Source organism: Bactrocera dorsalis, chromosome 5 (assembly GCF_023373825.1).
Source record: "Bactrocera dorsalis isolate Fly_Bdor chromosome 5, ASM2337382v1, whole genome shotgun sequence".
Taxonomy (NCBI): domain Eukaryota; kingdom Metazoa; phylum Arthropoda; class Insecta; order Diptera; family Tephritidae; genus Bactrocera; species Bactrocera dorsalis.
The window spans coordinates 31,361,136-31,375,355 of record NC_064307.1 but is presented as its reverse complement, the minus strand read 5'-3'; the positions used below and the strand labels follow the sequence as shown (position 1 = coordinate 31,375,355).

At 36.1% G+C, this 14,220-nt stretch overlaps 3 protein-coding genes across 3 annotated transcripts; all 3 read right to left on the bottom strand.

The window, feature by feature from the left end:
- Positions 1-445: 445 nt before the first annotated feature.
- LOC125778593 (acyl-CoA-binding protein-like) lies at positions 446-1,071 on the bottom strand. The gene is made up of 2 exons (XM_049456942.1): positions 919-1,071; positions 446-845 (listed from the first exon to the last, which is right to left on the bottom strand). Exons 1-2 carry the CDS (start codon positions 925-927, stop codon positions 600-602), a joined length of 255 nt encoding a protein of 84 aa, XP_049312899.1. The 5' UTR covers positions 928-1,071; the 3' UTR covers positions 446-599.
- Positions 1,072-7,590: 6,519 nt separating this feature from the next.
- LOC105224775 (acyl-CoA-binding protein) lies at positions 7,591-8,177 on the bottom strand. Its single transcript, XM_011202974.4, has 2 exons — positions 8,038-8,177; positions 7,591-7,946 (listed from the first exon to the last, which is right to left on the bottom strand). Exons 1-2 carry the CDS (start codon positions 8,044-8,046, stop codon positions 7,707-7,709), a joined length of 249 nt encoding a protein of 82 aa, XP_011201276.1. The 5' UTR covers positions 8,047-8,177; the 3' UTR covers positions 7,591-7,706.
- A 2,761-nt stretch (positions 8,178-10,938) lies between these two features.
- LOC105224840 (Bardet-Biedl syndrome 1 protein homolog) lies at positions 10,939-13,494 on the bottom strand. Its single transcript, XM_011203061.4, has 5 exons — positions 13,119-13,494; positions 12,804-13,039; positions 11,925-12,744; positions 11,293-11,564; positions 10,939-11,234 (listed from the first exon to the last, which is right to left on the bottom strand). Exons 1-5 carry the CDS (start codon positions 13,387-13,389, stop codon positions 11,037-11,039), a joined length of 1,797 nt encoding a protein of 598 aa, XP_011201363.2. The 5' UTR covers positions 13,390-13,494; the 3' UTR covers positions 10,939-11,036.
- Positions 13,495-14,220: the final 726 nt, after the last annotated feature.

The following is a 14,220-nucleotide window of genomic DNA, read 5'->3' as shown; positions in this document are numbered from 1 at the left end:
TACCTGAAAGAGAATTTCACCAAACTCAGTGAGAATATTTGTTGGCTCACCTGAAAATGTTTTGTGAACCTTGTAAAAAAATTTTCTTCTTTATTGGTGTAGACACTGTTTACGCTGTTATAACAGAGTTTTCAACAGCGCGAGACATTCTTCTCTATTTTTTTAAATATTGCTAAAGTTCGCACTTTTAAGAAATATATGTTTTGATGTCACAAGAAATCTTGACGTGTCAATTATTTCTATTCACATTAATGTTTAATGACTCTAGTACATTCAAAATTTGATATTCATTTTCAGGTGTTAAAAGAAAGTTAAAATTTTGCTGGATAGGGTTATCTATGTAATTTTTAGTTACTCATGCTCAACTCGTTTTGATGCTGTTAATATAATTGCAGATTCAACGCTAGAAATTCCTATATAACGCTAAAAATAGCTTTCACTAATATTATAATTTGCAACTTAAACTTTTATTTTATTTATTTTACATGCACATTTATTCACAAATTACCATATTACATGGCAATCAAATTTAACGATATTTATAAATTAATATGAATAGTGTTTGACAAAGCGAAATCTAATTATAATATACGAAACGTTTAAGCGTAAATGGGCGCGTATTTCTCGTAGACCTGAACGTAGGCCTCCTCGGCGGCAGCCTTTGACAGACCCTTGCGTGAGTTCCATGCGTCCCACATGGCTTTCCTCTTCAAGTCCAAAGCGCCTGGCTTCTCAATGTTCACATCACCAACAGTAGCCTGCTTGTAGAGACCGTAGAATTCCAAGAATTCGGCGTCGGTGGGCTTCTTTGAGAAGTTCTTTGCTTTTTCGGTTGCTTCTGCGAACTAAAGTGCGGAAAATTTTTAATAGTAAAACATATCAAATATGTATAGTATATAGTTATGTGCGTCCACTTACAGACACCATTTTGTAGCTGCTGTTGGTTGTTCACGTAACTGTTGTAGAAATCAACTAACTCTAAACTAATCTCGCGAGCATTTTTATACTCCGAAAATTACGAATATATCCCAGTTTTGTTAGTTAATGCTACTAATCGCTAGATTACGCTATCTGTTTAAATTAAAAATAAATAAAATAACAATGAGCATGCATAAAATGAAGATATATGACAGTCTGCGGCAAAATCTGTGGAAATTGATTAGATGACGTTGAGAAAGTCAATACTATTTTATGGTAAAGAAATTTCGGGGAGTTTGGTGTTAACTCTTAATCTAGCCGGGAAGGAATTTCGGCTGATATGAATTATGTGTGGTTAGGGAAATCCTAACAGTTTTAAGTGGTGTGGTAAATCACTACCGTGCACGGCGTTAAAATAATGACGTGCTTTATTTATATACAATCAGATAAATAATACAATATTATGATGAATACACATTCCAGTGTTGCATACAATTAGGCGTCACAGAAAAATTACTACTGCTTGATTGCGTTACAATTTTACACTTGAGCTGACGCTTCGTTCTTCCCAATGGTTAACTATTTACCGCTCATATGCACCACGCTATTGGTTTATTTTGGTTTCAGTTGCAAAGTGGTCTTAGCAATTTCTTTGATATCCCAAAGGAAGGAAAATATTAGTGGGAATTATTTCAAATGTTTGTAAAACGTTATGTGAAACAACTGAAGAAGGGCTAAGTTCATTTGTAACCGAACATTTTATATTCTTGCAGCTTGCACACCTCTTACATCACACATTTTGACCAAATATACTGAAAAGTGAGATGGAATTTAAAATTGTGTTATAAGGGTAATAGGCGTGATCTATTCCTATTCCGCCCCTTTTCGCACAATGACATGAGAATGTGAAGATAATAAGATTTCTATAGAATTTGGCTGAAATTGGTGGAGTAGATCCAGAGATATGTAATTTCTGCTAAAGGTGGGCGCCCATAATCCAATTTTACCACTGATTCCTATAAAGTCCTCTTGCACCATCCCGAAAGTAAAATTAAATGTCTATGTCGCATTTAGTTATTGATATATCGCACTTTTAGTTAGATTGTGGGAAGTGGGCGGGGTAATCATCAAATTTCACCTATTTTCTCGTTTTGATAAGAAGTGTCAAGGGGATTTATCCTAGGTATGACTGCTGATCAAAATTGGCTGCAAAAAAAAAAATAATAAGATTCTCAAGAATTTTAATACAAACTTTTAATAATCTTAAAGAATATATAAAAATAAGTTGGGGTTTTTGTCTAGCTGACTAAATGATAATGATATGATAAATGACCTGAACGACTCTGTTGATAATCCAATGAGGATGGTTTGTAAAAAAAAATTAAGAAAATGTTAATTTTTTAACCGTCTTACGAGCGTAAAGTAAAAAAAATTCATTACTTATTTATAACAGAGGATGTTGTTTAACATTTAGCTCAGCTGCAACAGACTGAAAAGCGCGAGTTATAGCGTGAATAATAACAAAAACAATATTTCTTTTTTCTCTCTCTTGTAAATTTAATATTTGGTAAAATAAGACAATCAAGAAGATAGCGATAGCAGTAACTTCGTCAGCAATTGCTGTAACCTTTCTAAAGGATGAAAAAATGAATGAGCAATTCCTCTTTTAAATTTTCGTTATCCATAAATCTTGAACAACAATCAATATTGTCTATCCGCAAAAATGGGCCTCTTAGTTAACAATTGTAAGGCGCCTCACTGATTATGTGAGATGGATGCACCATGAGATGTAAAGCAAGTATAAAGGCCGTGAACAGAACATTAAAAGACCTTAGAAACTCCTTTCTACACATAGGCGGGATAACTTTTGTATTTGCTGGAGATTTACGACAGACTCTTCCTGTCATTAACAGAGGTATGCGCGCAGATATCATCAAAGCCTGCTTAATATCGTCGCCCTTATGGACTTCGATTGAAAATATAAAATTACGGACGAATATGAGAGCTCAACCTCATGGAATTACTGGGGGTGATTTTCCACAACCACTGCTTAAACTTAGGGAAGGAATTTTTCGCACTCCAAATTTAAGCAGTATTTGTAATATTCTTCTAGATGAGGCCAAATAGTCCATAGTTTTGAAGCTTTAATAGATGTAGTATACCCTGACATCGAGAATTTGCACGAAAAGGAATTTCATTGGTTTTGTTCTAGGGCAATAGTGTCACCCAGGAATGAAAGTGTCACCGAAATAAACGATTAAATTATTCAAAAAGTTCCCGGAAAAAAAAATAAAAATCGATTGACACCTTAACTTAACACCTTGTAATATCGGAAACCCAGTTCATTATTCCGAGGAGTTTTCCAATTCATTAAACGCTTGTGGACTGCTATGAATTGGCTTTAAAAACTGGAATTCCCAACTATGGTTTTGAGGAATTTAAGTCCTCCAAGCATGTGCAATAGGACGAGGCTACTTATTATGGAACTGAAAGACAATTTAATTGTAGCAACCAATATTATCGGCCCAGCAGCTAGTCAACGAGCTCATATATCGAGGATTTCGATGATCTCAAGAATCAATTTATATTGTAGCCACAAAATAAATTTAAATCAAATATCGTTTACAGGAAAGCTCTGACTCAATAAACTGATTTTCAGGAGCAGAGAAAGTAAATTATAGAGTAAAGGCTTTTTTACAAAACTTAAAAAAAAATAAATAGTCATTCGATAATCTGTTTCCATGTAGACGGCAACTTCATAATACCTTCCTCGTAGAAGCCCGCTCCTTATTTGCGAATAATTGACAAGCCTCTTTTACGAGTAGTTCAACTTTACATAAACAAGAGCGTTCGCCATGGACAGGAACAGGTGGTAATCTCTTGGCGCTATGTCCGGGCTATATGGTGGATGCGATAAAACCTCCCATACGAGCTCCCGTAGTTTCTAACGAGTCATCAACGAAGTGTGTGGTCTGGCGTTGTCCTGGTGGAACACTACACCCTGCACCAAAACACACAGCAAAACCTTCCTGGCCGTCAATCCGACTTGGGACGATTCAACGGCCTTCGACCACGACCGTTTTCGCTTGATATTGCTGTATGTGATCAATTTTCGTCGCCATGAACTGGCCATGATTATATGATTAGTATCCTGTATGCTGGAAAGTCCTTGTCTGATTTAGCGATCAAAAAAAACATCAAAAGTAATCGACCAGTGATGCCTTTATTTACATAAAATAATGCTTTATAGAATTTCAGTTCCTACAAATTGCGAGAGTACTTATTGTTGTGTTGCGCCCGACTCCAGTGTTTCCCTATTTGTTATTTTTATACTTTATTGCATGTCATAATTCAGATTAATGTTTAGGTGCAAGAATTGTGCATTTTCAGTCGGTACAATAAATTCATACAATATAATGATAAAAATCGGCTTATCAATCGCTGATAAGAATTTAGATTTGATTAATTGATAGAGTTTATTCATGCAGCTGGGCAAAATACATAGCTAGAAATTTGACGGTGGTCGCTCATTAATCACGCCAACACACTCCCGCAGGTTATAGTTTTTATGATACAATAATCTAACATTTCTAGTTTCAAACATGAACGTATTTAATAGTTGTTGCTTTTATACATAACATATAATTTATAAACTTAAAATATATGTACATAAATACATTTTATAGAAGATTAAATATAGAAAGTGTATTGAGGAAATATTCTACGGAAGGTTCAGAACTACTTTGAGATGTGGGTCTAAACCCGGTTTCGAGATACCGATTTTTAAGACAAAGTTTAAAAAATCTAAATCGATTATCTGCACAAGTGATAAGATGGGCAAACATTGAGATATGGTCTTGAAATTTGGCACTCGTTCCCTTGGTACAAAAGGTTTGTATTGTAGATGGACGAAATCGGAATTATACATGGCTCAAAAAATTAAACCGAAAATCTATAAAGTACTATAATAAAGCTGAAAATTAAAATAAAAGATAGAAAATAATTGAGATTATGCACTGCGAATCAATTTAAGATACAAAACGATAATTTTCTACTGGGACAGTAGGGAGCAGCATCAGTGGTTTGAAAATTTTTAAAAGCGGTAGTAGTCCTTTTTCCTAACATTCTCAGTAGAAATCATATCGCGCCTCCTCAGACGGTGAGAATTATTGGTGAAATTGAAAAGTTAACAATAGTAACAATAGTATAACGGTTGTGTTGAAAACTATAGCATGCGCAAGTCCTTCATAAATAAATATGCCAGAAGTATAAAATGCCAACAATAAGATGGTACGAAGTGACTTTATATGTAGGTGCCAGTGTAAAAATTGGGCAATGGCTGTGTCACTATCCTAGGTGAAATCCTATTCCTCCGGAAATACTGGACCAGTTTTAACTAAATTCGGTATATAACACAATTTTAAGCTCCATCTGATTCTTTCACTTTACAGTAAAGAAATTAAGCACTAATAAAGATATTGGGATAAGACTCTGCACAAAGACTGCGCTCAGGATATAACTCACACGTCTAAAAATAGACGAATTCGGAAAATAACTTCAGTTCTCCTAGATATCGCATATGTACTTGAGTTCATTTGTTTTTTTTACCCAATTTGAATACAGTATGTGAGATATTACATTGAAACAACGCCTTTTTCTGATAATAATATGCCTTGCTGCCAAAAAAGGTAATTGTGGGTCAGTATTTTCTACAGACCTCATGTATTCGATATAAGTTGTGTGTTAAGGAAACTTAAAGATCATGATACGTCTGGCTTAGTCAATACTAACCGGCTGGCTCTGGCTCGGTCAATACTAACCGTAACCACTATATACCGAATTTAATTATTTTAAATTTCCGAATGACTTTACACCGTATATATCAGTAGCTTGTCTTTTATATTACGAGTATTATAATATTTTGGGATTCGAGAACAAAAACAAATTTTAATAATCGAAAAAGCTTAAGAGTGTATTCTGGTCTAGAAATTAAAAAAAATCGGATTTTTTATTTTTTTTTTATTTTTAAAGTTCAACTATTCAAGAATATGTGTACAAGAGGATTTTTCCAAATTCAAATTATTTTCGGAGATATAGGCATATTTTTGATGCGTTTTTCTCAAAACTGACTTTTTCGGAACGATACCCACGATTTCTCAGGTTCTACTGGACCGATTTATTGGAAATTTTTATAGAGTCTTCTTTATAGGCTTGTTTATGGTTGGAACTAGCCCCATCCCCAAATTTTTATTTTTATTATTTAAAAAAAATCGAAATAGTCAGAAAAAGTGATCAAAAAAAAACTTTTTTTTCAGGCAGTCGCCATTTTGTGAAAAAAAATTTTTCCCACTTTTCCGTAGTTCCGGCCATTGCGACATTATTCTAGATTATTAATCTTTTTTTTCGGTTTCAGATAACTAGGAGGGTTGAAATCATGGGTTTGGTCACGTGGAAATTTTTAAGGACCCTACACTTCGCCAGCTCATAATTTTTGAAATTTTTGAAATTTTTTACTTTTTTTAGTTTTTAATTTTTTTCTGAACTCTTCTAAAATTAACAAATAACTAGTAAAAAAATTTTAAAAATTACCTGAAATTCATGCTTCTAGACCAGAATACCCCCTTAATTGTTTTTTAAAATATTCTTATTATTAAGATCTGCAATATATACTTTTGCAATGTGTTTGAACAAATTGTCGAAGCACTTTTGCAGTTCTGATTGAGGTATCTCCAAAACAACTTCTTCAGGTGTCAAAAAACGCTGACCTCTTAGCTTATTTTTTATGAATGGGAATAAAAAGAAGCCGTTCAATGCCAAGTCAGGACTATACTGTTCTACGTTGTTCTATTGGTATGGTTGCAATATATCTAGTTGTTCCAAAAAAAAAAAAACAGATAACAATTTGCTTGGAAGTGCTTCGTGCGCGAAAAAACTTTTGTTGAATTCGGATAGTCTTGGAATCCCCATACAGTCGACTGCTGTTTATTTTTGGGTTCATACGCGCAAATCCACGTTCATCACCTATCACGATCATAGACGTGATTCGAAGTACCGCTATCGTATTTTGTTAAAGTTTTTCTCGATCAAACGATCCGTATTTTTTGGAGCCATTGTCAAATTGTGTGGGATCCAACGTGAAACATTTTTTTTACATTGAAATGTTCATGCAATATTAAATGTATGCTAGTCCACCTAAGGAACAACAACTGATTTTGAACGACCTTCTCGAAACTCGTTTTGGAATGATCTACAACCTTGATCGAATTCACCACACCATCGATAAACACTGGTCCTTGCTGGAGCTTCATCGTCAAAATTTAATCAGTTTTTGGTCGAGAAGAAGATTTGAATATTTTAAGTCACTGTAAACAACCCAAATACCGCTCATATGTCAAAATATTTTATTGTCAAACTTTCCAATGCCGAATATGTCGGTAAACTTGTGAGAATACCTGAGCAATGCCAAAAGTGAGTACTAATTTTTACGCAACTTTCTTTAAAATAAAGTTTTACCCACACCTGGCAGTATTTCCCTGTAATTGTTCCTTGTAAGTAAAAAATATTCATCTACTCCCGAAATTAACCATATTTTATTTATTACTAATTCGATATCTAGAAAGTGAACCATCCACCCTTTTACACCTTCATTGATATAATTGAAATGTTTCGTCATCTGTTTTGAGGCATATCGCATATATTTATTAAGAGATTTGATCACATATTTTGAAAAGTCAAAGAAGATTAAAAATAACTAATGGAAGAGGTTTGTGTTCAATTAAAAATAAAATTTATTCATATTTGGGTGCGTATTTTTTGTACACTTCTATATAGTGAGCCTTTGCATCTTCGACGGACAAACCGGCCTTCTCCTTCCAAGAGTTCCACAAGGCTTTACGGACGGGATCCTCTGGCTCATCGGTATTGCAATCACCAACTGTAGCCTGCTTATAATAGCCGTAGAATTCCAAAAACTCCTCCTGTGTGGGTTTCTTGGAGAAGTTGCGGGCTTTCTCAATGATTTCCTCAAACTGCAAGAAAGAAATAAACACATTTCAGCTATCTAAACAACTCCTGAATCTCTGAAAAATTTAAAATTAAATTCGAATGAAATAAACATACCGTGACCATGTTGCTAGAAATTAATGCTTTCTTTGCTTAATACAGTTAGACATTGAGGTGCGTGCTCCTCACCGTTCATATTTATATAAAAAATGTTTCCACGACAATGGTATTGCAAATTGCGTGCGAATAATCAGAATTTTTTCCTAATCAATGCAGTGTATTTATTGCGTGATTGCCTTATCTGCCGGTTTCTTTGAATTATGTCCATACAAGTATATAATATTTAATATAAATACTAATACGCTTTTGGATTTACAATTTCTGGATTTGTGACTTCAATTATCACCCATCTTATCTTTTTAATAAATCATCGGTTGTTGCAAGCGAAATTTGGAGTTGGTAAGCATTGTCGTCAATAAAATGTGAAAATTCTGGAGGAGGTCAACAATCACGTCCACAACAGAGAGTTTGGTGAGATATCCATTAAATTTGTTATAATCCATAATTTATTATTTGCTTTCTTTACTGGCGTAGACACCGCTTAGGCGATTATAGCCGAGTTACAACAGCGCGTCGTCCTTCCTTTTCGCTGCATGTCGCCAATTGGAGATTTCAAGGGTAGCCAATGAGGAAAGGACCGAAGTACTTTTTTTTCTAAACCACGTAACGTCGACTCATAAGCTGTTGTCATAGTACATGCCTCTGCACCATATAGCAGGACGGGGATGATAAGTGACTTGTAGAATTTAGTCTTTGTTCGTAGTGAGAGGACTTTACTTCTCAATTGCCTACTCAGTCCGAAGTAGCACCTGTCGGCACCAGTTTTTCTGCGTTGTATTCTGAGGCTGACATTGCTGTTAGTGTTAATGGCGGTTCCAAGATAGACGGAATTATCTACAACTTCGAAGTTATGACTGTCAACAGTGACGTGGGAAGCAAGTCGCGAATGCGAGAACTGTTTGTTTCGTCTTGCCTTTGTTCACTCCAGACCCATTTGCTTCGCGTTTTTGTCGTCCCTGGAGAAAGCAGTACTAACAGAGCGATTGTTATGGCCAGTTATATCGATGTCATCGGTGTACGCCATCAGTTGTACACTCTTTTAGAAGATTGTACCTTCTCTATTCAGTTTTACAGCTCGAATTGTTTTCTCCAGCAGTAGATTGAAAAAGTCGCCTTGTCTGAAACCTTGTGTCGACAGGCTCGAAGATGTCCTTTGTGATCCTGACGGAGTCTTTGATATTGCTCAACGTCAAATTACACAGCAGTATTAGGTTTGTAGGATGTCAAATTCAGACATAGCGGCATAAAGACAGCTGATGCTGTCAAAAGAAGCTTTGAAATCGACGAAGAGGTGGTGTGTGTCGATCTTCTTTTCATGGGTCTTTTCCAAGATTTGGCGATAAGGTCCAATCAGTTTGTTGATGGTGGGCTTTAATCTCTTACGTACTACGTTTGACAGAACCTTATATGCGATGTTGAGGCTTACCCCACGGTAGTTGGCGCAGATTATGGGGTCTTCCTTTTTGTGAATTACGCAGAGCACACTTAAATTCCAATCGTCGCACATTCTTTCGTTCGAACATATTCTATAAAGAACCTAACGAATGCTCTTTATCAGTTGTTTGCCACCGTATTTGAATAGGTTGGCCGGAAATCCATCGGCCCCCGTAGCTTTGTTTTTTTTCAGACGGGTAATTGTTATTCGAAGTTCTTCATGGTCGGCCATCATCATCGGTTGGGGAATCGAGTTCGACTTCTCCTGGTGTTATGTTGTCACTGCCATTCAGCAGGCTGGAGAAGTGTTGCCTCCATAATTTAAGCAAGAATATTGTGTATCACATGAATTAAAGTCACACATAAACGCAAATAGTCATATGTGACACCTGTCCAATCAGCCAAATCAACGGCAAAGCCGAATATTCACGACGCCAAGAAAAATGCTCTGTATTTGGTGAGATCAAAAGGGCGAGCTAAGATGGTAAAACCTGGAGAAAGCATTAAGGTGTTACATAGGCTTACGGGTTCGAAAAATCCTTTTTATTATCTTATTAAATTCTATAACACCTCTAAAATAGTGTCCTAAATTTTGATCCGAGTAAGAGTTTCCGAGATAAAGCCTTGAGAACTTGTACGCTTGAGGCTAGCTAGGCTAAGTGCGCCGTCTTTAAATGCGTTTTTCTCGATCTTTGAAGTCGGATGACAAGATTTCTCTAGAATTACTCAACCAATCTTCATGAAATTTTTTTCGATAACAACTATTTGGAAAAAAAAAATGTCGCAAAATTTTTACTGAAATTTTCATTTTTTTTGTAAAAAAATTCTAAGTTAAGGTTTTAACTAAAACACGTATTTTTCACTTTAGATGATCTCTGAAGGAGTTATATAGAAGTTCAAAATATTTTTTCCAAAAATTTCAAAATTTCCTTGTTAATAGTGTATGTTTGTGACAATACTAATTTTTAATAATATTTAATTTTTTATATGAGAAAAAAATTGTTGAAAAAAGGCTGTTTTTAACCCGAGGAAACCCACCCTTAATGTGGAACGATATTGTCAACAATTAATCAAATTTGATTGACGAAAAACACCCGGAAAGACAAGGCACGGCCTCATGTTGCAAGACCGGTTAAAAGCTATTTGGAAAACAGTGACTTCACTTCAGAACAGAGCATCAAAAATTGGATTGATACATTCTTAGCCGTCAAGTTGACGCAGTTATTTTAGGAAGAAATCCACAAATTGCCATAAAGATGAACAAATGTTATGCTTCAGATGTGTAATACTTTGAAGAACCCTATTGTACAAGTTTTTCTTAAATAAACATTTAAAAGCACTCAATTGTTTCCGCTCAAGGATCTCAAAAAGTTAAATTAAATTTTTTACTTTTTAAAAGTGACCCTATTATTTTGTCCATAATTGTATGAGTATATGATTATTTAATAAAGGAATATATGCATCTTTATGCAATCATAACATTTTATTCGAATAGATCGTCTTTTAAAACATACTTTTGGGCACAAGAGTTATCCGACTAACACATAATCAGCATATGAAAATCAAACATTCGCTTCCGATTGCGGCATGGCGATCACAGCGGCGATCAGCGGTTTCGTTTGACGCGCTTTCAGCAGCATAACGCGTATTTGTGAATTTTCTATCGTCAGTGTATGTGGTGGTAACTTAAGATTTGGATCCAATACCGCTACAATCTCAAAGTCGATCTTCAGCGGCACTCCAGGCAATATGCTGGGCAGCTGTAAGCAGGAGTAAATAATGTAATATTTGTATTTTAAGAATTTCTGCAGTTCTCACCTTGGCCATAGATTTATTTAAGGTGTAATGACGGCGATCGGCGTGGAGCAGCACAGTTAAGTTCGATGCCATCTTGTAGCTCGACATATTCTGTATTGTTAGATAAAGTCGAAACTCCGGTCCAATACCACACACTTCCGCAGAGAGCTTGACAGGTGCATGAGTTATGTCACCAGAAATTGTGCTCTCCGATGAGTTGATGGCGTCGACAGTAGCACGGGCGGCCACATAACGTAAGCGCCATAGCTCGGCTTGAAATGCGCCATAAGTTGCTGTTAATAAAGAAGGATAACGGTAAGTTGTGATGAAATAAATGGTAAAGATAATAATTAGCTTCTTCCAAAAATGAAAACTATTTTCAGTAAGTAATGATATTAATCAAAAACTCTGACATTTAGACTGCCTCAAAGTTTTTATTGTAAGTTGGTTCGGTTCTTCAATACTCTGCTTTCCAGTATTCTTTGCTTCCAGCAGTGTTGCTCGGTTTATTTAGATTCGTTTTTTCGTGCTAATTCTCCTTCGTTTCTATAATTTCTTTTTTATATTTTTTAGACCGCTATACCGTGGTCGGATATGGTTCCGAAGAATTTTCCTTCAAAATATAACCACTTTAAAACTGGGTAATCACTTACTCTTGGCATTTTGTTTTTCCCTCGCCGCTTGTTCCACAAATATCGAACTTTTCTTAGACTTCTCCAAAATCGTTTCAACCATCGCCTTACTCTCGACATTTCCCTTAAGTGCAAGCAGCTCACTGGGATCAAATGCAGCTGTCCTTTTTAGAATTTTCACGAATATCTCACCCTCAACACTAACCATATTCAGCACGTAATCTTCGTGGCCGGTGCGTCCGAAGCACATCGCACCAATTGTGGATACCATGTGGAACTCATTGACCAAATAACGTTGCAAGTACAATTGCACCAGACCACCTTCCAGTGCTACACAGCAGAGTGTGAGTCCTAGGTGAGGCAGTGTAATCGGTATCATACACATCGGCAGCGCGGGAAGTTTGTTAACATACAATTGTTTACCCTTCTTCGAATAACAAACGAGACGACAATCCATGGCACACACCGTTATCGTTTGATCCACTGGCAGCAACATTAAACCGGTAAATGGATGAGATATTTTAAATATCTCCTGGCCCTCCTTAACCGACTTACGCAGTAGATATACACCGCCGTAGCGTGTGGCGATTACAATGCGGAAATCGGTCTCGTATGTGCCATGCACGGCAATCATAGAAGGCACGGTCTCGTAGTCACAGGTTTTTGCTTGATAAATTAAGCCGAAACTTTGTGGTTCCAACACTAATATATCACCGTTATCGGTGGCAATAACCAAATGTGAGGGTGGATTCACATCGCTGGAAATACGTTCCAAGCAACCGAGTGCTACAATATTCGGGTGACGCATTACCGTCGCATCTGCATATTTCAAAATGAACTCCTGAAAAATATTGTTAAATGTGAGAATTTGGTTTTCTGGAGATATAAATTTAGCTCTACATTTTGTTCTTCTTGTGACAACTGTATTAGTTTTTGTGACTTTCTTGACATCTTTGGGCGCTCAATGGACCTTAAGCTTTCGACTAAGGCTGGCTGCTGCTCTACGCGCACTGTAGGTAATTTGAGCCACAAATCCCTTTCTAACTCCTCGGCCCCCAAGCCGGGCACTGTGTACTTGAAATACGGTTTCAAATTTCGAAAGAACAACACCGATTCCGCGATGGCCACAGCAATAACTTCGAGCACATATGTATATACATAAAAATAATTTACTTTGCTTGTTTCAAACTGCGTAAGTGAACTAAATAAACTTACTTGGAGTTTTTGGCTCCGACTCGTCGCTGTAGAAGCTTTGTACAGCAGCTGGTATACCGTTGAGCTTCAACTCCGTATGCAGCGTAGTGCCACGAAAGATTTTCAAGGTCGCCGTGGGCTCATCCTCCAATGCGATGTCTGCCGCTATCAGTCGCACATAATTGTCGCATTTTATATCGCACAATGTCATGCAGCTGGTGACGGTGTTTAGACGTGGTCGTGGCTCGTCTTCGTCTACGATGACTTGTAGCCATTTGGCGTTGACGGACATGCTTTTTAAGCTGTAAAAAAATTATCAAATGTTATCCACTTGAGAGTATTTTCGTAATGACCTAATGCCCAGCTGTTGGCAACTTCTTTGATTCCTTTTGACCATGTAATTATTCACTCTTTGTTTTGATACGAGTTTGTTTACCTTAGCAACGCAAGGACACGTTTCCATGTTGCCACATTAGACAATTTTCCTCGCTTTAAAGAGAAGTATAGAATATGTCTATATACTTATACATAAAATATTTTGAGATTATAATAAACCAAAACCGACGGAAATCAGTTCGTTTTATTACCAGAACTCTTGAAGCTACTTAGTTTCATTGAGATAACGTATTTTCAGATATACAATATAAGTTCAAATCTATAGACGAAGATCGGTATAATCGTTATATAAGCCTCACTAGAAGTCATCGGTCAATCATATCACTTTTGGTTACCTAATAATATTTAATACAAATCTATCACTTAGCTTAGGAAAGAAGCAAATTATACCTAGTGACCAGATTTTGCCTCTTGCCGAAAGTGGTACAATACTCGTGGCAGAAGTCAAAGTTTTTATTGTGGGATAAGCATAAAATATTCTCAAAATATTTTTTAGAAATGCTGTCGAGTTGATAGTACGAGTACAGGCATCCGGTTACGTAAACTGGACTGCCGGGGACTGATCGGGTGGTTGAATAATTCAAAGAACTTAAATATACATAAAAAATATTTATTTTATTGAAATTAAAAAAAATATATGTATTGAAAAACGAATCGTGTCATGGATTATTTTTAAAAGTATCGAACATAATTTTGAAAAAGTACTTACCCGAAAAGAACAGCAATT